Source organism: Canis lupus, chromosome 3 (genome assembly GCF_003254725.2).
Source record: "Canis lupus dingo isolate Sandy chromosome 3, ASM325472v2, whole genome shotgun sequence".
In the NCBI taxonomy this organism is placed as follows: domain Eukaryota; kingdom Metazoa; phylum Chordata; class Mammalia; order Carnivora; family Canidae; genus Canis; species Canis lupus.
In genome coordinates, this window is record NC_064245.1 from 8,574,172 (window position 1) to 8,598,108 (window position 23,937).

At 33.0% G+C, this 23,937-nt stretch overlaps 1 protein-coding gene across 1 annotated transcript in view; it reads left to right on the top strand.

Moving 5' to 3' along the window:
* The window catches only part of SLCO6A1 (solute carrier organic anion transporter family member 6A1), a 95,301-nt gene that overhangs the window by 59,132 nt on the left and 12,232 nt on the right, over positions 1-23,937 (top strand). The window contains 2 exon segments of the mRNA XM_025437768.3: positions 4,664-4,817; positions 13,492-13,679. Of these exon segments, the coding sequence (XP_025293553.3) occupies positions 4,664-4,817; positions 13,492-13,679 (342 nt within the window).

Sequence of the window (23,937 nt, forward strand, 5' to 3'; positions counted from 1 at the left end):
AATAATTGTTTAAAACAGATAAATATATAATATGGATTTACTTGAAGAGCCATTATATCACACATTGGTAGATTGTGTTAAGTTAAATATGTATAATATAAACTTTGAAGCACCACTAAAATAACAGTCACAGTTATTAATAAGCCCAACTGACACATGAATTAAAATAGAATTTTACAAAAACATTTGTTTAATCTCAAATTAGGCAAAAAAAAAAGAGAACAAAGAAGGGATAAAAAGAGAAAAACAGAAAGGATAGATTCAAACCTATTATAGTAATCACATAAAATGTAAATGTTGTAATATTTCAATTGAAAGGCAGAGATTGTATAATTTGATTTTTTAAAAAAAGCAAGACCCAGCTATCAATGTTGTATAAAAGAAATGTCTTCAACTATAGACACAAGTAGATTATATGTAAAAGGATGGGGAAAGATGTATCACATTAACAGAAATCTAAAGAAAGCTGGAGTATGATATTATACCAAGTAGATTTGAGAGCAAATACTATTAGGAATAAAAAAGGTGATTATGTTATGCTAGAATGGTCAATTCATTAAGAATTCAAGCAAGTCTTAATCTTTGTGAACCTCATGAATGAGCTTTAAAGTATGTGAAGCAAAAGCTGCAAGTAGAAATATAGAAATTCCTGAATGTGATCAGATATTTTGATTTTCTTAATAATAGAAGTAGGCCAAAAAAACTCAGTGATCATACAAAAGATTTGAATAACACAGCCAACTTGACATGATTGACATTTGTAGAAATTTTACCTGTCAAAGAAGAATACATTTCTTTTTAAAAGCACTGGAAACCCAAAGTAAACCATATTCTGTAAAGCAAGTATCAATAAATTTAAATGACTAAATCATATAATGGAATTTTCTGACCATGATCAAATTAAATTAGAACTACATGAATAAAAAAAGATTTCTGGAAAAGTCCCAAATATTTGGAAACTGAATAACAAACTTTTAAATAACTTGTGTTCAAATAATTTTTTCAAAAGAAAAATTGTAAAGTATTTTGAAGTGAATGAAAATGAAAATACATGTAACAAAATTTATGGAGTGTTGCTAAGACAGTACTTAGGAGAAAATGTATATTGCCTAATATCAGAAAAGAAAAAAGTATCAATCCAATGACACTTGCTTCTACCTTAAAAAACTAGAAACATCAAAGTATAATGATCCCAAAGTAAGTAAAAGGATGGAAACAACAGAAATTAGAATAGAAATTAATGAAATTGAGATGAAAAAACATGGAAGAATTATAATCAGGTCACATTTTGAGGAGATTGATAAAATTGTTCAACCTCTAGATAGAGAAAACTACTGATATCAAGAGTTAGAGATCTGATGTGATATTTTTATAGATTCCACCAGTATTAAAGAGATAGTAAGGTAATATTATGAACAATTTTATGCCCATAAATCTGACAGCTTCCATGAAATAGGGAAATCCCTCAAAAGACACAAACTCATTTAAGAAAAAAATAATATGTCTCTAATAAATAAATCAAATTTGTACTTAAACAGTTTCTGACAAAGAAAGTTCCAGGCCCAAATGGTTTTACTGAAGAACTAAACCAAATATTTAAACAATATCTGATTTTGCACAATTTCTAGAAAATTAAAAGGGAGTACATACTTTCCAACTTATTCTATGAAACTGGCATTATCTTTACATCAAACCTGGACAAAGACATTATAAGAAAAGAGAACTATAAACCTATTTCTCTCATGAACATAAATACAAGAACTCTTAAAATTCTGGCAAATTGAAACCTCCTCCATATTAAAATAAATTATGATCAAGCAATACTTATGAAAGGAATGCAAGGTGGCCGCCTGGGTGGCTCAGTCACTTAAGTGTCTGCCTTTGGCTCAGGTCATGGGATTGAGTTCTGCATTGGGCTCCTTGCTCTGCGGGGAGCCTGCTCCTCCCTCTCCCTCTGCCTGCCACTTCCCCTGTTTGTACTTTCTTTTTCGCTTTCTCTCTGTCAAATAAATAAAATTATAAAAAGAAAAAGAATGCAAGGTTGCTTTAATATTTGAAAATCAGTTGGTATAATCCACCATATTAATAAACTAAAAAAGCCCATTATCATAATAGATGCCAAAAAGGCCCATGATAAAGTACAACATCTATTCCTGATAAAGTAGGAAACTAGGAATGGAAGGGAACTATGAAAAATATAGTTAACACTATACTTAGTGATTATTATGGAATGAATATGTTTCCCCTCCTACCAAAATAGTATGTTGAAGTCTTAGTCTCCACTGTGGTAGGATTAGGATTAAGGAGATCATTAGGTGTAGATAAGGTCATGAAGGTAGACCAACCTCCCCATAATGATGGAGATTAGTGTCCTTGTAAGAGAGGGGAATAAACCAAAGACTTCCCTCAATTTGCCATGTGGGGATACACAGAGAAGGTGATGGTCTGCAATCTGGGAAGAGAGCTCACACAGACACTGTGGGAAATAAACGTTTGTTGTTTAATTCAATCTATGATGTTTTGCTACAGCAGCCTGAGCAAAGACAATGGTGAAACATTGAATGACCAGGAGTATAATAAGAATATCTACTTTCAGCACTTCTATATTAACACTATTGTGGATATTCTAACCGTTGTAATACTGTAAGCGAAAGAAAAGTCATCCCAATAAGAAAATTGGAAGTAAAATTGTATTTATTTGAAGGTGACACAATTGTCTATATGGAAAATCTAAAACCCACTATAACTGAAAAAATGAGCTTAGCAAGTTTGTAGGACACAAGGTCAATATGCAAGAATTCAGAGTATTTCTACAGACAACCTAGAAATAAGCAGAAATTAGTGTCAAAAAACCCCCCCCAGTTCTAACAGTATTAGGCAAAAAGAAATACTGTAGAAGAAAAGATCATTATACAAGAATTTATGGTGTTTTTATATACTACCTACCAATAACTGGAAATTGATAATACATAAAAACGCCATTAGTAGTAGTATCAAGAAGCAGAAATACTTAATGATAAACATCAGATATGATAGTCCAATTCACAATTACTAAAAAATATTCCTGAGCTAAGTTAAAAGCCTAAATTTTTAGAGAGATATCCCATGTTTATGAGTTGGAAGACTCAATATATTAAGAAGTTAATCCTCCTCAAATTGATGTATGTATTCAATGTGATCACAGTAAAAAATCCCAACAGGCTTTCTCTTTTAGATATTATATAAGTAACTTAAACTCATATGATATACAAAGGACCTAGAAAAAAAAAAAAAGCAATTCTGATGAGTAGAAGTGGAGGGCCAACACAATTTGATTTCAAGAGTTTTAGCTAATATAATAAGGAAAATAGTATTTTTTGTAAATACAGACAAATATATCAGTGTAAAGAATAGAAAGTCCAGAAATAGGCCTATATATAAATGGATAATTGATTTTTGACAGGATGCATATACAATTTAGTAGAGAACATATGTCATTTTAACAAACTATGATGGAACAATTAGATATCTATATGTTAACATATGAACTTTGGTCTATATCATTTAGTACATTAAATAGTTAAAATGGATTGTAGATTGAATATAAAATATAAAATATCAAGAATATAGGAAAATGTTTTGTGAACTTGGGTTCAGCTGAGTTTTCTTAAATATGGTACCAAATACATGATCCATAAAGAAATATATTGATTAATTGGTCTACATCAAAGTAAAGTATTTCTGCTCTTTGAAAGTCTCTGTTAAAGGGAATGAAAAAAACAAGCCAGAGATTGTGAGAAGATATTTGAAAGTCATAAATCTAAAACAAAAGAAAATCATAAATCTGATGAAGGACTTGCTTCTAGAATATATAAAGAAATTTAAATGCTTAATAAAAGAAAATAATAAGAGCAGGCAAAAGGTTTGAACAGATATTTAACCAAATATATACAGATGAGAAACAAGCATATGGAAAGATGGCCAACATCTTTATTCATCAGGGAAGGTAATATTAAAAACCATAATATGAACTACTATATCCTTGTAAGAATGTCTAAATTTAAAAAGACTCATTATACTAAGTGTTGATGAGGAATGTTGAAAGTGACTGAAACCCTTATACACTGCTGGTGGAAATATAAAATAACACAACCAAATTGGAAAAGTGGCAGTTTCTCAAAAAGTTATATGAACACCTACTGTATGATTCCTCCACCTTAGTATTTACTGAGACATCGAGACATATCACCATACAAAGATCATATAAAGAATAACTATATGAAAGAAGCCAGACAGACAGTGTACATACTGTATGATTCCATTTCATAAAATGCTTTAAAATTCATATTAATGAATTATGACAGAAACCAGCAGATGCTGGGAGCAGGGGCAGAGGTATTACAAAGGGGCACAATGAAATTTTGGAGGTGATGATCATTTGTTAACATGATTGTGGTGATGGGTGGTGATGATTTCACAAGTGTATACATATATCAAAAAATTTCAGATTGTATATGTTCATTGTACATATCGAGTTAGTCCTTAATATACCTGTAAAAGAAATTATTTCAATAATCATATTTTTATGGATTTCGTTGATATCCTGATATATACATTATAAGTATAATACTGTGGTATAATTACATTAATTCTTTTTTTTTTTTTTTTTTTTTTTTTTTTACAGAACAGGACACTTGGGAAACCTGACAGCTCCTTGCAATTCTCATTGTAAATGCTCATCTTCATTTTATTCTGCTGTCTGTGGAAGAGATAATATTGCATATTTTTCTCCTTGCTTTGCAGGCTGTACACAATCCAAAACATTTAATTATCACAAGGTAATTATTATTTCACTATTATTCTCTCTCTCTAATAAGATGTTCAAATTGTAGATGCTGTTTACATTTTACTCCTAGCTCCCTATAAAAGCTTTTTTCCTCATAAAGTAAAAAAAAAAAAAAAAAAAAAGGAACAGAAAAAGAGTATTTGTCTTATGTGGCCATGATACTAAGGGCTTATGGGAATTGGCAGTGGAAAAAAATTCTTCTACATTAAAACATGCCTCAGTAAGTAAGAAAATTATGAAAGGAAAAAACTCATTGGTAAATAAAAACATAATAAAAGTATTAGATTAGTCACTTATAAAACCAGGATGGAGATTAAAGCACAAAAGCAGTGAAATACCACTTAGATCTATAACAATCAGTCAAGGGATTCACAAATAAAAGGGTATAAAATATGGTATCATATACATAAAATGGGGGAGGGGAAAAACAAATGTGATGCTTTTAGAACAGGTCAAACTTAGCCATCAACTTAATATTGATGAGTATATATATAGGATGTTATATATGAACCTAATCAAACAAATAAAAAAACTAAACAAAAGAGACAGGAATTAAAGGATATCACTAAAGATAGCCAAAAAACCACAGAAGAAAGAGAGCAAGAGAAGAAAGGAATGGAGAACTGCAAAAACAACTATTTAAAAAAAAGATAACAAAATGGCAGTAAGTAACAAAAGGCACACCTATCAATAATTGCTTTACCTGTAGGAAGACTAAATGCCAATTGAAAGACATAGGGTGACTGAATTAAGAAAGCAAGACCCATCAATATGTAGCCTACAAGAGACTCACCTCAGAGACACATGCAGATTGAAAGTGAAGAGATAGGAAAACATTTGTCATGCAAATGGAGCAAAAAGAAAGCTAGGATAGGAAGAGTTTATATCAGAAAAAATATACTTTAAAATATACTTTAAGACTATAGCAAGGAACAAAGAAGGACACTACATAATGATAAAACAATCCAACAAGAACATAAAAAATTGCGAATATTTATGCATTCAACATGTGAGAACCCAAATACATAAAGCAACTATTAACAGACATAATAAAGCAGAAATCAATAGTAATACAATAATATTAGGGGGCTTTAACATCCACTTAAATCAATGGATAGACCTGACAAAAAATTAACAAAGGACACGGGCTAAAATGACACATTGGAACAGATAGACCGAACAGATATATTCAGAACATTCCATTATAAAACAGCAGAATATACATTCTTTTCATCCTGGAACATTCTCTAGAATAGAACATGTATTAGGCCACAAAACAATCTCGACAAATTCAAAAAGACCTAAGTCATACCATGCATCTTTTCTGACTACAACAGTGTAAAACTAGAAATCAATTACAAGAAAAAATCTGGAAAGAATACAAATACATGATGATTAAATAATATGCTACTGAACAATGAATGAGTCAACCAAGAAATCAAAGAGGAAATAAAAAATTACATGGAGGCAAATGAAAATGAAAACACAATGGTCCAAAATCTTTGGTATGCAGTAAAAACTGTTGTAAGAGGGAAGATCATAGCAACACAGGCCTACTTCAAGAAGCAAGAAAAATCCCAAGTAAACAACCTAACCTTACACCTAAAGGAGCTAGAAAAAGAATAAAACCCAAAGTCAGTAGAAGAAAGGAAATTATAAAGATTAGAAATAAATAAAATAGAGATTAAAGAAACCACAGAACAGATCAATGAAACTAGTTTTTTGAAAAGATCAAGAAAATTGATAAACCTTTATCCAGAGTCATCAAAAAAAAAGAAGACTCAAAATCAGAAATGAAACAAAAGAAATAACAACTAACATCATAGAAATTGTAAGAAATTTTACACCACAAAGGGTTATAAGAGAATATTATAAAAATTATAGGCCAACAAATTGGATAACCTTGAAGAAATGGATAAATTCATAGAAACATATCACCTCTCAAAACCTTGTCAGGAAAAAATACAAAGTTAGAACAGACCAATTACTGGTAATACAATCTAATCAGTAATTATATGGAGAACAAACTGATGGTTACCAGAGGAGAGGTGGGCAGGGGGATGGGTTGGGTAGGTGATGGGGATAAGAAAGGCACTTGTAATCAGCACTGGGCATTGTATGTAAGTATTGAATCACTAAATTCTACACCTGAAACAAATATTACACTGTATGTTAACTAACTGCAACTTAAATAAAAACTAGGAAAAAAAAAGAAACTTCCAAGAAACAAAAGACCAGGACCAGATGACTCCATCAGTGAATTCTACTAATTTACAGAAGGGTGAATGCCCATTCTTCGCAAACTTTTCTGAAAAACAAGAGGAAGGAAATCTTCCAGATTCGTTCTATGTGTACAACTATTACCCTGATACCAAAACCAGATAAAAATACTACCGAGAGAGAGAAAGAGAGAGACAGAGAGTGAGTCAGTCCAATAGGCTATTATCTCTGATGAACACAGAAGCAAAAATCCTGAACAAAATATTGGTAAATCAAACACAACAAAACATTACAAAAATCATTCACTACAATCAACTGGGATTTATTGCTGGGTTGCAAAGGTGATTCAGTATTCACACTTCAATGTGATACATCACATCAATAAGAGAAAGGTTAAAAACCATATGATCATCTCAATAGATGGAGAAAAACATTTGACAGAGTACAATGTCCATTCATGATAAAAAAAAAAAACCCTCAACAAAGTAGATTTAAAGTGAACATAGCTCAACATAATAAAGGCCATATATGAAAAACCCACAGCTAGCATCATATTCAAAGGGGAAAACTGAAAGCTTTCCCCCTAAGATCAAGAACAAGACAAAGATATCCACTTCCACCACTTGTATTCAGCATAGTACTGGAAGTTCAGCCACAGCAATCAGACAAGGAAAAGAAATAAAAGTCACCCAAATTGTTAAGGAGGAAGTAAAATTTTCACAATGTGCAGGTGACATGACACTACACATAGAAAACAGCAATACAAATGACTTACAATTGAATGACTTACCCCTCTTTGTCTTTTGTCGTTTGTATCTATGAGGACTCAGTTTAAAATTCCCATATTTGCTCATATGTTGGCCATAACCTTCAGAATTCTTTATTTCCCTTTTACCAACTCCAGACAAATTTTCTTATTTTGTCAGATACAGTTGACTACTCTTATTTGACTTCATGTTAATTTTCTTATGTCTTAATCTGCTTTTGGCTAAATAAAGCACTATAACTTCAGCATCTTCCTTTTTTTTTTTTTTTTAATTTTAAGGATTTTATTTATTTGACAGGGAGAGCAAGAGAGCCCAAGCAGGGGGAAGGGAATAGTAGAGGGAGAGGGAGAAGCAGAATCTCTCCTGAGCAGTGAATCCGACAGAGGGCTCCAACACTGGGTTCCATCCCAGGATCCTGGGATCATGAGCTGAACCGAAGGCAGACACTTAACCGACTGAGCCACCCTAGCACTCCTAGCTTCTTCCTTTTAAGTGGCACCAAAATATTTTTTTCAATGAAAATATGTCAACTTGGAAACAATTCTGATTAAGAGGCAGCTGGGTGGCTCAGTAGGTTAACAGTCCCACTCTTAATCAAGCTCAGGTCTCTATCTCAGGATTGTGAGTTCATGCCCTGTGTTGAGCTTCACCCCGAAGGTAGAGCCTAGTTAAAAGAATTTTTTTGCTCTGAAATAATTCTAATTAAATGTTTATATTTAAAACATCAGAGTCAAAGGGATCAGAAATGGATGCTCTTCAATTACACTTAATGTGAAAGTTTGAGTGGTAGAAAATATTGTATCTCTGAAGATTTCTAAGTTTCTACTCTTAGAAACTCTCTACTCTTAGTTTCTATAGAAAATTAGAAAAAATAGTTTCTATAGAAAATTAGAGCTTTTTGAAAGCTGAAAATTGCTATCTGTTCTTTGTATTGATAATATTCCTGGGGAGTTTTGCCTCATTGAGACCCACATGCATTTTTCCTATCTGTGCTACCAGAGATCTTCCAATTTCCTTAATATAGATAACAAAGAAATCTTGGGCTTTTCTTCATGATTTTGTCATTGAGACTAATCCATTTCCAGCTGATAGAGACTTCATATAAAATCATAGGATCATGGTGATTTTCCAGAGGTTGCCCTATTACAATAGGAGACTCACTCTAATTATCTGTGGAAGGGGATATTAATCTCACATAACACATTAAGGATTGTAAGAAGCCAGGCTTCAAGGTCTCCTTCCATTGACACATCCTTAAAATATTTTAATTTCATGTACTCCTCACCTTTGTGTTGTTTTTACCATATGTTGTATTTCTTCATGTATTTTATTTTTTTTATTTATTTTATTTTTTATTTTTTTTAATTTTTTAAATTTTTATTTATTTATGATAGTCACAGAGAGAGAGAGAGAGAGAGAGAGAGAGAGAGAGGCAGAGACACAGGCAGAGGGAGAAGCAGGCTCCATGCACTGGGAGCCTGATGTGGGATTCGATCCCGGGTCCCCAGGATCGTGCCCTGGGCCAAAGGCAGGCGCCAAACCACTGCGCCACCCAGGGATCCCTCTTCATGTATTTTAAATGACATGTACTATTATTGTTTTTTAAAGGCAATACACACTTAGATTTCTTCATTTCCTTGCATTTCTATGTTTTCATATGACATTATTTTCTATTTTCCTGAAGAACCATATTTCACCTTCATTTTTGGAAAAAACTATGTCAGTGGGCCTGGAATTCTATATTGACAGTGACCTATCCACCCTCAACCCTGCCACCCCGGCATGTAAAAGACGCCATTTGATTGCCTTACATCTCTTACTGCTTGGTGGCTCTTAAGATTTTTCTCTTTGTTCTTAGTTTTCAGCAGTTTTACTTTGATAGGCCTAGATTGGATTTTCATTACATTTATTTTTCTTGGTTTTCACAGGACATCTTTAGTCTGTAGATTTTTGTGTATCTATTTGAAAATTCTCAGCTGTTGTTTCTCATTTACTCTCCTCTTTTTTGAAGGGGGGTGGGTAACCACATATTAGTTTACTATTGCTACCTAACAAATTACCACAGGATTAGTGTCTTTAAATAATTTTATGTATTTCACAGTTCTTTTTATTTTTAATTTTATTTATTTATAATAGTCACACAGAGAGAGAGAGAGAGAGGCAGAGACATAGGCAGAGGGAGAAGCAGGCTCCATGCACTGGGAGCCCGACATGGGATTCGATCCCGGGTCTCCAGGATCGCGCCCTGGGCCAAAGGCAGGCGCTAAACCGCTGCGCCACCCAGGGATCCCTGTATTTCACAGTTCTAAGGTCATGAGCCCAGACACCATGACTGGGTCCTCTGTTGAGTGTCACATGCTGAAGTCAGGGAGTTGGCTGCATTGTGCTTTTTTCTGGAGGCTCTGGGGAAGAATCTTCCAAGTTCATTGGGGTTATTTGGCCATTCAGTTGCTTTGGGCTGTAAAAAAATGAGATCTGTGTTTCCTAGCAAGGAACCTACCTGTCAGCCAAAGACCAATTTTAGCTCTTAAAGGCCACTCCCATTCTTTACTGCAGGGCTCCCTCTGTCTTCAAGGCTGGTAGCAGATAATCACTAGTAGGCCACATGCTTTGAATCTCTAATTTCAGAAAAAAATGAAATACCTTTTAAGGCTCACCTAGTTAGGTGACATTTAGCTTCTCTTTCTTTCTTTCTTTCTTTCTTTCTTTCTTTCTTTCTTTCTTTTTTTTTTTTTTTAAGATTTTATTTATTCATGAGAGACACAGAGAGGCAGAGACATAGGCAGAAAGAGAAGCAGGCTCCTCTGGATCCTGGAACTCCAGGATCACACACTGAGCCAAAGGCCATCATTGCTCAACCACTGAGCAACCCAGGTGTCCTCTTAGCTTCTCTTTTGTAAAGTCATCTGGATATAACATAATTTAGTAAGGGGAGAAAATTTCATCATTTCATAGTCCTCAGAATCATGCAGGCTTATGGAAGAGAGAGTGGAAATCTTAGGTGGCATCTTAGACTTCTGCCTCACAACAACTACAAAGAGGCTTTTCCACTGTCTATTCAACGTGTTTTTCAGTTCTAACATTTATATTTTTGTAGGATCCAAACCCATGGTGAAATTCCACATCATTTAAAATATTTTGTCCCTTTTCCCTTCTATTTCTTGGAAATTATTAATCATCACTATTTTAAAGTTCTTGCTTTTAGGTGCAATATGTGGATCATCTAGGAGTCTTACTTGGTTTTTTCTTAATCATAAGCCAATTATTTTATCTCCCAATAAAATTTTACAGTTGTCTATTTCTCTTCATTTCAGCTTCATGTATTTTTAGGCCATTATGTGTATACACATTGATAATTGTCATATCTTATTGCTGAGTTCCTTTTATCTTTATAAAGTGTCTTTTTCCATCTGTGCTAATAGTTTTGTCTTAACATCTATATTTTAAATAGTCACTTTAGCTTTCTCTTGCTGTTTCCATGTGTTATCTTATTTCTATCATTTTATGTTCCAACTATTTGTGACTAACATTTGAAGTGTTTCTTGTAGCCAGCATGTAATATGGTTTTGCTTTTTCTTCAATTCTATTGATCTCTCTTTTTAAACAGATGTACTTATTTATTGAGAGAGAGAAAAGAATTCAATTCAATTTCTTGTGAAAGAGAGCATGTGCAAGTGGGGGAAGGGGCACGGGAAGAGGGGGAGAAAATCTCAAGCAGCCTCCCCACTGAGTGAGGAATCTGACAAGGTTTTCCATCTCATGACCCTGAGACCATAACCTGAGCCACCAATTTCAATTTCTTGTGAAATCAAGAGTTGGACGCTTAACCAACTGAGCCACCTAGGTGCCTATCTGCTAATCTCTTTTAATTGGAGTTTTTAGCTATATAAATTTATTGTACTTATTGATATAGTGAGTTAGATCTACCTTCTTGTTTATTATTTGAATTGAATATATTTTACTATTTCATATTAAGGTAATTTTTGGCATTTTGATTATATTATAGAGTATAACTCCACTGTCTTTCAACCCTTCCTGGGCCTTATATCTTGTAATTCTACCATTTGCTCACTAAACCTTCTTCATATTTTCATTTCCCCCTGGGTCAGCCTAGTTTCTATTGTCTGCAACCATTTATTGTGCATTTATCTTTTGTCTGACCTCCAGGTCCACTTGGCACTGTTCTCTACAGTCCTCATTGTTCAAGGAGACTGAACAAGGGGATGAGAGCTTCCTTAGCTTCTGGATGGATTAAGATAATAAGAAATCCTAGTAGAAAATCAGAAAAATGGGGAGCTTTTTTCTTTGAGCTTATCAAGCAACCTCTAATCCCATGGCTTTTCAATTTCTGTTTTTTTTTTTCCTACCTGGAATATACTTCTTTCAGATAACCACATGGCTCACTTCCTTGCCTTCTTCTAATCTCTGCTCAAATATCACTGTATCCCTGAGGCATTCCCAGATCATGCTAAAGTTACTTCTATAATCCCTCTATTTTTCATTAATTTTCTTCCCAAAGTATTTGTCACCATGTGTTTCATTATAAAGTGTTTTTCTTAAATTACCTGTTTTATCTGAGTTATTGACATGATGTCAGGGATTTCTATTGTATTGCTTACTGTGCTTTCCTAGCACTTAGAATGGTGTTTGGCACATAGATACTAAAAAGACTATGGTGGAATTAATTAAGTGCAATTCGGATATTTGAATATTTCCATTTGTTATTTAATAGATCCAGTAATCACATAACAACTACCTCAAAGAAGCAGACATGATTTTTGGATCACGATTTTATGAATCATTCAAATTCAAGTCATCTCCATTTCTTCTTATCCTTTAACTAGTAACCTAGTACCATATTTCTGTCGAGTTTATTATTTTTTTTAAAGTTAGAATAGTTTCAGTAGATTAATAAGTTGCTAACTGGTCTCTATATCTCTAAACTCTGTTTAGTTCTTCTTAGAAAATATTACTTATTCATCTTCTTTGATTTATCAACCCGACAAGAACAACCCAAAATTTTCATTTGGAGCTGCATTGTGACTGTAATTGGCTTTAGATTCTTTTGCCATTGTAAGCCCTTTTCCTCACTTAAAAAAAATTAGTATAGAACTTCTTTGTTATGAAAACAAGTTGATCCAGCTGGATTAATTATTATCATATTCATTTTTCCTTTAATTTTAGGAGACACTAAAACTAAAACATTTTAGGGGGCCCTTAAAGTATTATGAGCCCTATGCATTGTGCCTACTCTGCCTAATAGATAACAGCCCTGTCATCATCTCATGATTCTAACACCTTCTACAGTTGGGTAACTGTCCATTTTTCCAATCCCAGCTAAAAATCCACTTTATTCATTATCTTAATTGTCCTCAATTTATTCTACTCTCTAACAATTATTTGTGCAATTGAATGTAAATATTTTTGGTGAAATTTTTTTAATTAATAGAATTTATCCTAAGTCACTCTAGTAACACATAAACATATTTTGTTACATCAAAAACTTAGGGTTTATCATTAATATTTCATTTCTAAATAATGAATGGCGGATTTAATGTAAGAATATTGACTAATAAAGCTAGCTCGTGTCCCTGCAGTTGTTGATTTTGTTTTATTTTACAATAACGAGTTTTTGCTTTATATTTCTACAAGATTGTTTTCTTATCTTCATTTTCGTAGGCATACTACAATTGTTCTTGCATTCAAGAAGGATTAACAACCTCAGATGATCAAGGTGATTTTATTGATGCTAGACCTGGGACATGTGATACAAAGTGCTATAAATTACCTTTGTTTGTTGCTTTTATCTTCTCTACGATTTTATTTTCTATTTTTTCTCGGATACCAAGCACCCTGACCATCCTTCGGTATGTATACATTATTCAAAATCGTTGTTCATTTAATATATGAGAAAGTCAATTTAAGGAAGATTTTAGAATATTGCTATAAATGATTTTCTCTTTTGTTTCAAGGTAGCAACTATAAGATGGGAAATTGCTGTATTGTTAAAATTCATATATTTGTTTATTTCTATGATTTAACTAATTTTATTTGCTTAAAGTTTGTAACTATCACATTTAGTTTTAATTAAATTTAACTTACAATTTGGTACCTTCATATACAGGAAAATTGTTACGTTGTCAAAATTCATCTATATGTTTAATTTGCTCTCATTTAATTTATTTACATAAAACATATAGATATCACATTTAGCTTAACTTTAAAACTAAATTTTTAATTTAATACACCTGGAAAATTCATAAATATAGGAAAATTCTTAATTATAACACAAATGTGATTATCATGTTGATTCATTAGTTACAGATATTTATAGAATATTTGCTTGTATACTAACCAATTTGACTATGAAAAAACATGTGTCACTAATGAAGGAACATGAAAACTTAAAAACTATTAGAAAATCAGTACACAAGTTTACTCTAAATTAAGGCAACATTTGCTATTTATTTGTTCTTTCTGAATGTGTGAAATATATTTAATATTTCTTTTTTTGTAGTAGCAAAATAGTTGGTTATTGTTTTTTATTGTTTTTCAGGAGGCTAGCATAAAACTTTAAGTTGTGAGAAGTAATTTGTTGTCCCCTAGGAAAGCAGAGTGGAAAACATGAATACATATATATGCAAAAACAATTCTGAGAACTTGGGAACATGTAGTTTATGCTTTCAATTAATTTGCAATTCAGATGGGAGCAAAAGTTGCATATATCACTACAATGAAGCAGCTTTTTTTATTCATTCATCTGTGTCTGGACTAAAATTACAGGGACCAATAAGATATGTATATTGTCTTCAAGTTGCTTGGAGTATAAAAGGGTGAGAAAAACACATAAGAAGTAGAGTGGATACTTAGAAGTGCCTTAGTTAAAGCTTGGACATTGACCCAGGAAAAGGTGGAAGAAATGGTAATTTTTATCTAGATAGGATGATTTGGAAATGCTTATAGAAGGCATGGTTCTTGAACTGAGTTATGAAGATAAGTGATTTGTCATAATACAAGCAGGTTAGGGAAACATTCTTAACAGGAAAACTGAGCAGTAAAAGTAGAGGCCAAAATGTGTGAAATATCTTGGCAAAGAGTTTGTTATGACCAGAGTAGCATGATAGTAAAAGGGACAGGAAGATTTGGATTCCATCAGAGCCTGATCATGGCAAGATTTCTTTGCCATATTAACCTGAATGATTTTATAATGTGTGCACCTGGAGGCCGTTGAAAACAATAAACCTCAGAATTAAAAGTGGGGGGATCCCTGGGTGGCTCAGTGGTTTGGCTCCTGCCTTCGGTCCAGGGCGTGATCCTGGAGTCCCAGGATCAAGTCCCACGTTGGGTTCCCTGAACAGAGCCTGCTTCTCCCTCTGCCTGTGTCTCTGCCTGTGTCTCTGCCTCTCTCTCTCTCTGTCTCTGTCTCTCATGAATAAATAAAATCTTAAAAAAAAAGAATTAAAAGTGACCAGCTATGCATGTTAGATAGAGTACTTTGAAGATACTGTAAAAGATTAAGCTGGGGGGAAAACCAGAAAAAAGGTAGATATTTAGGATTCCATCTTTGAACTTAATAGTGGTATTTAGGGATAGAGGTGATAGAATATATTTGAGAAACATTTAGTTTGGATATAAGGGCAAGATTATTACTTTGATGTTCCTCATACAGAATATAAAAAGAATTAGGATTATGTGCAGGTTTCCAGTCTAGGGAACTAAATGCCTGACAGTCCATTAACTGAGATAAGAAATTCAAGAAGAGAATGCTTAGGTCAAAGATAATCAGTACAATGTTAAACATACCTTATGTAAAGTTCATGTAAAACACCCAAACAAATATTTCCAGCAGTGAGGTGAGACAGATAGTAATATTCCAGAAGTTTAGTTCTGAGTTTTCTCACTTCTAGTAACTATACAGAACAATAGGAAAATAAATAAAATAAATAAGAAAAGGAAAACACATGTGCATGTGTGCATGTATGTTTTAGTTTCCATGTAATTATGAAATAGATTTAAAAATCACAAAGTTGAAATTGCATGTAAATGTTCCCAAAATTGAAGCAGAACTGGAAGCTAGCTATCACAGAGATATTACAAAGACTGACATGAAATATGGAAAGGATTTCAGGATTGGCAGATCTCCTGTGTTGCCAGCATGTATTTCCGCTCAGAAGGTGGGGGCCCCACCTTATAATGGAAGTTTTGGGAACAAACATAGGTGGATAAGTCAGGGTAGACTCCCTCCAGAAAAAATGAGAGAAAAGACTTGGAAAATGCCCAGGAGGTCAAGACATGGCAGATCTCAAAAAGTGCCAGCAAAATATACATCTTATAATTGAATACATAACCATGAAAAGCAAGAAATGTAAAGAGATCTCAGAAGCCCATAGCTTGCTGAAGTTCTTTTAAAGCACACCAGAAAAAGAAAAAAAAAAAAAAAAAGAAAAAAAAAAGAAAAAAAGAAAGCACACCGGAATTGGAGAGGCATAGGAGGTAGAACCACACATGGGAATTATAGTTACGTCCTCCTCTATATCAACAGAGGAGTTAACTTCAGTTTTGAAGCATGGAAATCCTGGTTTATGTTCCATTCTCATAACTTACCTCTAATTTAAGAAAGTTCATGTCATTAAAATATGAGTAAGTGAGAAAGGAAAAGGTTATGCCTACATACAAAATTACTATAGTAAAAGAAATGAAAGTTCTTGAGCATTACTTTATTACACACATTGAAAACTCAATAGAAAATTGTCACCATGAACCAGATAAAAATACAAATGTAGCTATATGTAAGTTTAAGCTAAAAAAAGTTAAATAATTATGGCCACAACATGAGAAAAATAGCTAGATGAAAGAGGCTATGGAATGTAAACTAACAAAACTCAGGAAAGAAATTAAAAGGAAAAAATTCAGAAATGAAAACTAAATTATAAAGCAAACAGAGAAGAAAAGACAACATAAAAACCAAGTGTGGGGCATAAAAGTAAGAGAAACAGAGAGGGATGGAGAAATAGAGAATATAGAATAAAAATGAGAAAAAAGTATTAGAGAAAAGGGACAAAAAAAGAAGATAAGTGAAGATCCAACATAAACATAATTGAAGTCCCCAAAGAACAAAACCAAAACATTCCCACTACAAATATCTAAATTTTGAGTAAAACTTTACTGAAATAATATTTAATAAACACTGAAATAATAAGCAATAATAATAAATAATGAATAAATACTGAAGTATGATTGATTTGTATTTACATATTGCAATGGCACATCGAGCACCTAAGGAAATTGACCCAAAACAATCAACAGTCAGATATGTAATAGTCAAATTGTTATATTTAAAGGTGAAGAAATTGTCTTTTTGTCATCTAAAAAAAGAGGAAAGCAAAAGCTTGGCACCAGATTTCTGTACAGCAACATTCCTCTGGAAAACTAGAGAGGCACTTAAAAGATTTCTGAGGAAGAAAATGTGAGCTAATGATTGTATCAACAAACTGCCCCACAATTATAAACAGTTTTGATGTAACAGAACCCAGGAGATGCTGTTATGAGATACTTCTTAAGAACTGGCAGCAAAACAGGTTGTAACTAGCCAGAATAAGATAGGGAAAATTTTGATAAAAGGTCTGTTGGTGAGCATTGGATAAGCTAAACGAAACTGATTTAACTACTTATATTTAACTATTATATTTTCTAAATATAATTAATTTTATGCTAGAACTAAGACAAATATGCTGAGCCTAAAGGTGACAAAGCAGAATGCAATGTGATACGCTTTGATGAAGTAGAAATTACACAACTAGCAAAAATGGGAGAAGACAACAGAGCAAAAGGACAAACTTGTTGGATGCCTAATAGATAATAAATGGGGAGTCAGGGAAATCATCTTTCTAGACAATTTACTGAAGTATAATATATATTCAGAAGAGTGTGCATCTCACTAGTGTACAGTATGATGGATTTTTATAAAGTGAAGACACCAGCATAACCACAGTCTAGTTAAAAAAAAAATCAGTCATTACAAGTATTCCCAAAGTCCTTCCACAAACTCCTTTTTTGTTAAGCCCTTCATCCCTTAAGATTACCACTATCCTGACTTCTCTGCTGAATAGAAGTGGTAATTTGTTCTGGAAATTTGTACTGTTTGTACTTTATGTATTAGGAGATTATGGCATGTAGTCATTTGTGTTTGTGTTGTGTTGCTCAACAGTGTGCTTATAGGAGTCATTGTTGCATATAAAAGAAATTCATTTTCATTGCCCTATAGTAGCAGTGCTGTCCAATCATATTTTCTAAAATAATGAAATGTTTTATATATTTGCTGTCCAAAATCGTTGTCTCTCGCCACATGTGCATGTCAATATTTGAAATGCAGTTAAGTGTGAATGAGGCACTGAACTTTAATTTTTATTTAGTTTTAATTGACTTAAATTTAAGTAGGCACATATGGCTAATGGCTACCATATTGTATACCATAGTGTATAGTAGTCCATTGTATGAATATACTAAAATTTGTCCTTTTTTTCTACAGTTATTGTTTCCAGGTTAGAATTGCTGTTTCTATGAACATTTTTCTCTTTTGGGAAAGACATGGATAAAGAAATAGCAGAATTGCTGGGTCATAATGTTTACATACATTAAGCTTTTTAATTTTGAAAGTATTTGCACAAATTCATCTTTCTAACAGTCTGTTATTGTTTTTTTAACTTGAGCAATTTTGATGGGTGTGCATGTTAATATTTATTTCATCCTGTTTTTAATTTCCTTATTCAGAGGACTGATGTTATTGGACATATTTTTCTTATTAGCTATATGAATATGCAATTTTGTCAAATATCTGTTTGATTCCTATGTCTATTTTTGCATCGGATTGTCTGTTTATTATTGATTTGCAGCAGGACTTCTTTCTATTTTGTTTACATACCCTAAGTCAGGAGTCACTTGTCATATATATTCATAACAAATATCTTCTTCAGCTCAGTGGCTTGCTTTTTCAGCTGTGATAATGTCATCTTTAGAGTGAAATAAATTTTTAGTTTTAATGTACTATTTAAGAAATATTTCCCAAAGCAGAATCATGAGGACATTTACTACATAACTTTAATAAAAATTATAAAATCAGTAATTCAGCTGGAAATGCTTTTTTAATATAATGTAGGGATCCAGTTTTTTTTATATGAATACTAAGAGACTCCCCACAATTTACTTAAAGGCTACACTTGCTCTAGAGCAGTGCACAATAGACTATATAAGTGGATCTATTTCTGTACTCTTTTCTGTTCCATTGGTTTATTTATGCATCCTTGCAGGAGTATTACTCTGTCTTAATTGCTGTATAATTATTGTGAATATTTGTATCAGTCTTTTGTCATAAGTCCATCTTCGAGATTTTTCTTGGCCATTCTTCTATTTTGAGGTGATTGAAATCAAACTAATCAATGTTCATAGTAGCATGATGAGATTTTTTTTTAAAGATTTATTTATTTGAGAGAGCAAGAAAGAGAGAGAGAGCTAGCAGGGGGAGGGGCAGAGGAAGAGAATCCTCAAGCAGACTTCCCGCTGAGCAGGAAGCCTGACCTGAGGGGGATCTCACCCCATGAGATCATGACCTGAGCCAAACCAACAATTGGATGCTTAGCCAACTGAGCCACCCAGATGCCCCTAACGTCCTGAGATCTTGATCAGAATACGTTTGAATCTATTTGAGAGAATTGCTATACCTATGTGCTGAATTTCTTGATCAATCAATGAGATATAATTCCTTCATTTATTTAAATCCTCATTTATTCAATAATTTTTCATAATTTGCACTTTCAAGATGGAGGTTTTATAGCTCCTTCATTAGATTCATTCCTAGGTAATTAATATTTTTGATACTTAGTATAACGTGTATAATATAGTTTTTGCTGGTATGAAGAATGCAATTTATTCTTTTTGTGCCTTGGGTTTGTATTTGTGACAATACTTAGATGAATTACTAGTGGTTGGTTGGTAATTTAACTTGAGATGTTCTATGTACATAATCATGATCTGCAAATAATGATTTTTATTCTTTTCTAAGCCTTAATCTTTTTTCCCTTGCTTAAGTTTTCCTTTACAATGCTGAATAGAAGTAGTGATAGTTACTCTCCTTGTTTTTTACGCTCATCATGATGATGGCTTTTGACGTTTCATTGTGAGATATGAAATTGATATCTGAAGGATACCATCTATCAGAATAAGCCAGTTTTCTTTCATTCCTCATTCACTAAGACTTTTGCTTTCACTTTTTTAATGAATACATTTTGAAATTTATCAAATACATTTGATGATGTATTGAGATCACAGTATCATATTTCTACTTTATAAATTGGACTTGGTTAGTTGCTTGATTCAGTAGGCTAATATTTTGTTTAGTATTTTTACATCTGTCTTCTTTGTATCTGGACTATTTTATGAAGGTGTGGTTATATTTTCTTAATTAAATCTTTGGAAGAAATTACTTGTGATGCCACCTGGCCTTGGAAATTTCTTTGTGAGGTTTTAAATTAAAAATGGAATACCTGTGTATGTGTGTGTGTGTGTGTGTGTGTGTGTTTGAGAGAGAGAGAGAAACAAAGAGAAAGAAGCTAATCTTTTTTATTTTAATTTATAATTTCCATTATTTTACTTTTATGTTCATTTTTTAATAATAAATTTATTTTTTATTGGTGTTCAATTTACCAACATACAGAATAACACCCAATGCTCATCCTGTCAAGTGCCCACCTCAGTGCCCACCACCCAGTCACCCCCACCCCCCGCCCTCGTCCCCTTCCACCACCCCTAGTTCGTTTCCCAGAGTTAGGAGTCTTCCATGTTCTGTCATTATATTTTTATTTTATTCACATATATCTTCTGTATATTGATATATATTCATTTTCTATCCAAATATGTATATAGCTATAATACAAAAGTATTAATATGTATTTTTCTCATTTTCAACTCAAATATGTCTTTCAATGTATTTTTTAAAATTTTAGCCATATATTTAGAGGTGTATAGTTTAATTTCTAAACATTTGGAAATTTTCTTTTTTATATCATATATAATATAAACATAATTAATATTCCACTTATTTTTAGATGGAGTCCACTGTATTCAGGGAACATGTTTTGATTTTTCCTTGAAAAATTATTTAGACTTACAAATTATTTAAAATCTTTATTATGGTGCATTTGTCCATTATTTCTGTCATTTTTGCTATATATATTTTAGGGCTATATTAGTTGAAAACAAATTTAGAATTGCTACAATTTGGGATCCCTGGGTGGCGCAGCGGTTTGGCGCCTGCCTTTGGCCCAGGGCGTGATCCTGGAGACCCGGGATCGAATCCCACGTCGGGCTCCCGGTGCATGGAGCCTGCTTCTCCCTCTGCCTGTGTCTCTGCCTCTCTCTCTCTCTCTCACTGTGTGCCTATCATAAATAAAAAAAAAAAAAAAAAAAAAAATTTAGAATTGCTACAATTTGTTGCTTTATGACTCTTTATCCCTTGAAATCTTTTTTATCTTTAGTAACTACTTTTCTTATACTTTTTCTCACTTTAATATTTTTATCAGCTATATTTCTATTAGCATAATATATACTTTTCCATTCTATTACTTTCAATCATTCATTGATTATATATATTTAAAGTATATATACTCCAGTTTTTAAACTAGAGTACAGACTATTAAATTAAAAATAACTAAAAATTATATGGTCTCATTCATTTGGGGAATATAAAAATTAGTGAAAGGGAATAAAGGGAAAGGAGGGAAAATGAGTGAAAATATCAGTGAGGGTGACAAAACATGAGAGACACCTAACTCTGGGAAATGAACAAGGGGTAGTGGAAGGGGAGGTGGGCTGGGGATAGGGTGACTAGGTGATGGGCACTGAGGGGGGCACTTGGTGGGATGAGCACTGGGTGTTATGCTATATGTTGGCAGATTGAAATCCAATAAAAATATAAAAAATAAAAATAACTGTCGATATGTTTAGATTTTTGTCTCATTTTAGTATTTGCTTTAAAATATTTTCTAGGGATCCCTGGGTGGCGCAGCGGTTTAGCGCCTGCCTTTGGCCCAGGGCGCAATCCTGGAGACCCGGGATCGAATCCCACGTCGGGCTCCCGGTGCATGGAGCCTGCTTCTCCCTCTGCCTGTGTGTCTCTGCCTCTCTCTCTCTCTCTCTCTCTCTCTGTGACTATCATAAATAAATAAAAAAAAAAAAATTAAAAAAAAAACTTTAAAAAAAAAATAAAATATTTTCTACTTGTTCTTTTAGTCCTTCTTCTGCATTGATTATTTTTAGTTTTGGAATTAACTTTTATTATTTTGCTAATTATTATTATTTTTTCTTCTTGTAGTAGTCAAGACATTATAAGAAAATATATGGTTCACTAGAGTCATATTAAATTAGTACTTTTGCCACTTTTGCCACTTCAATGGCCTGAGAATACTTTAACTCCATTAAAACTCTCCCATACTTTTGTTAGTGTTGCCATAGATTTTGATGTTAGACAAATTTTATAACCTAAGTGATATAATTTTATGTATATTTAATATCATATCATCAGATTCTCTTTATATCTTCCTGAACTTTTGTCTCCTTGCTTTCTTCAGAGATCATTTCCTCTTAAAAAAAAAATTGTTGGGGATCCCTGGGTGGCGCAGCAGTTTGGCGCCTGCCTTTGGCCCAGGGCGCGATCCTGGAGACCGGGGATCGAGTCCCACGTCGGGCTCCCGGTGCATGGAGCCTGCTTCTCCCTCTGCCTGTGTCTCTGCCTCTCTCTCTCTCTCTGTGTGACTATCATAAATAAATAAATAAATAAATAAATAAATAAATAAATAAATAAATAAATAAAAAATAAATAAACCATTCATTTAAAAAATTGTTATACTGTGGGTCTAATGGAAATGAATTTTGTTCTTTTTGCTTAAATCTAGCTTTAAAAAATTTATAAATATATCTTTAATTCACCTTTTTTATAAAATTCTACTTTGGCTGTGTATGGAATTTCATTCAAGTTTGGTGGCAATTTTAGTATTTTACAAAAAAATATTTAACTGTTTTCCTGACCTCTATTGAGAACATTCTATTATTCCTTTGAATAATATGCCTTTTTCTCTAGATGCTTTTAAGATTTTTCTTGTCTTTGGTTGTCAGCAATTTTACTATGATATTTCTTCATATGATTTTGTTTGTGTTTATGTTGCAAGGAGATGTAATTTTTCTTGTAGCTTTTAAAGATAGGCGTATTGTCTTCTCCTGTTATCTTTTATGATGGTAAGTGTATTAGTTTGCTAGGCTGCCATGGACACAATTCAGCCCATAGCAGTAAAAAACAAAAACAAAAAAACCCCTAAATTTATCACACTTTATTTTCTTTCTCATAGCTCTGAGTTGGCTGAGCTCAATAGGATAGTTCTTAATTGGGGTTTCTCATGAGCTTGTGGTCAGATTCCACATGACACTCATAGTCTTCTGATAGCATGACTGGGCTGGATTTCCCAGACCACTGACAATTTAGGCTAACTTTTTGCTGGGAGCCTAGTTGAGGCTGATAGAACATAAGTAGCCTCCTTATGTGACTTGTACTTCTGCTAACAAAGTACAAGAGGTCTGAAAGGGAATGTCCCCAGTCCTAGTGTTCCAAGAGACAGAAGCATAAGCAGCCAGGCTTTATTTGACCTAGGCTAGAAGTCCAAGAATGTCACTTTTCTGTATTCTATTTGCTAAAAAAGTCATTATGTGTCAAGAAGAGGGTTATTAGGTTTTTGATGTCAGGAGCAACTAGCATGCACAGAAAAGAAAAAAAAAGTAATTGATGCTTGCCAATTTGGGTGATTACCTACCACAATACCTTTCATTGATTTAGGAAAAATTTTAAGTATTTCTTCAAATATTCCTTCTGCTCTATTCTTTCTTTACTCATCTTTGGGATATTAATTATACATATCATACCCTTTTTGCTGTGTCCATGTATCTATCATTGTCTTTTGCTTTCTATTTCTATTTGTTTTTATGCTCTGTGCTTTAGACTAAAGGTTTCTTCACTTTTCTAATTTTTGATGTATTTTTATCTCCATCTGCTTTTCTAGAGCTATATTCTAGTTTACTAATAAT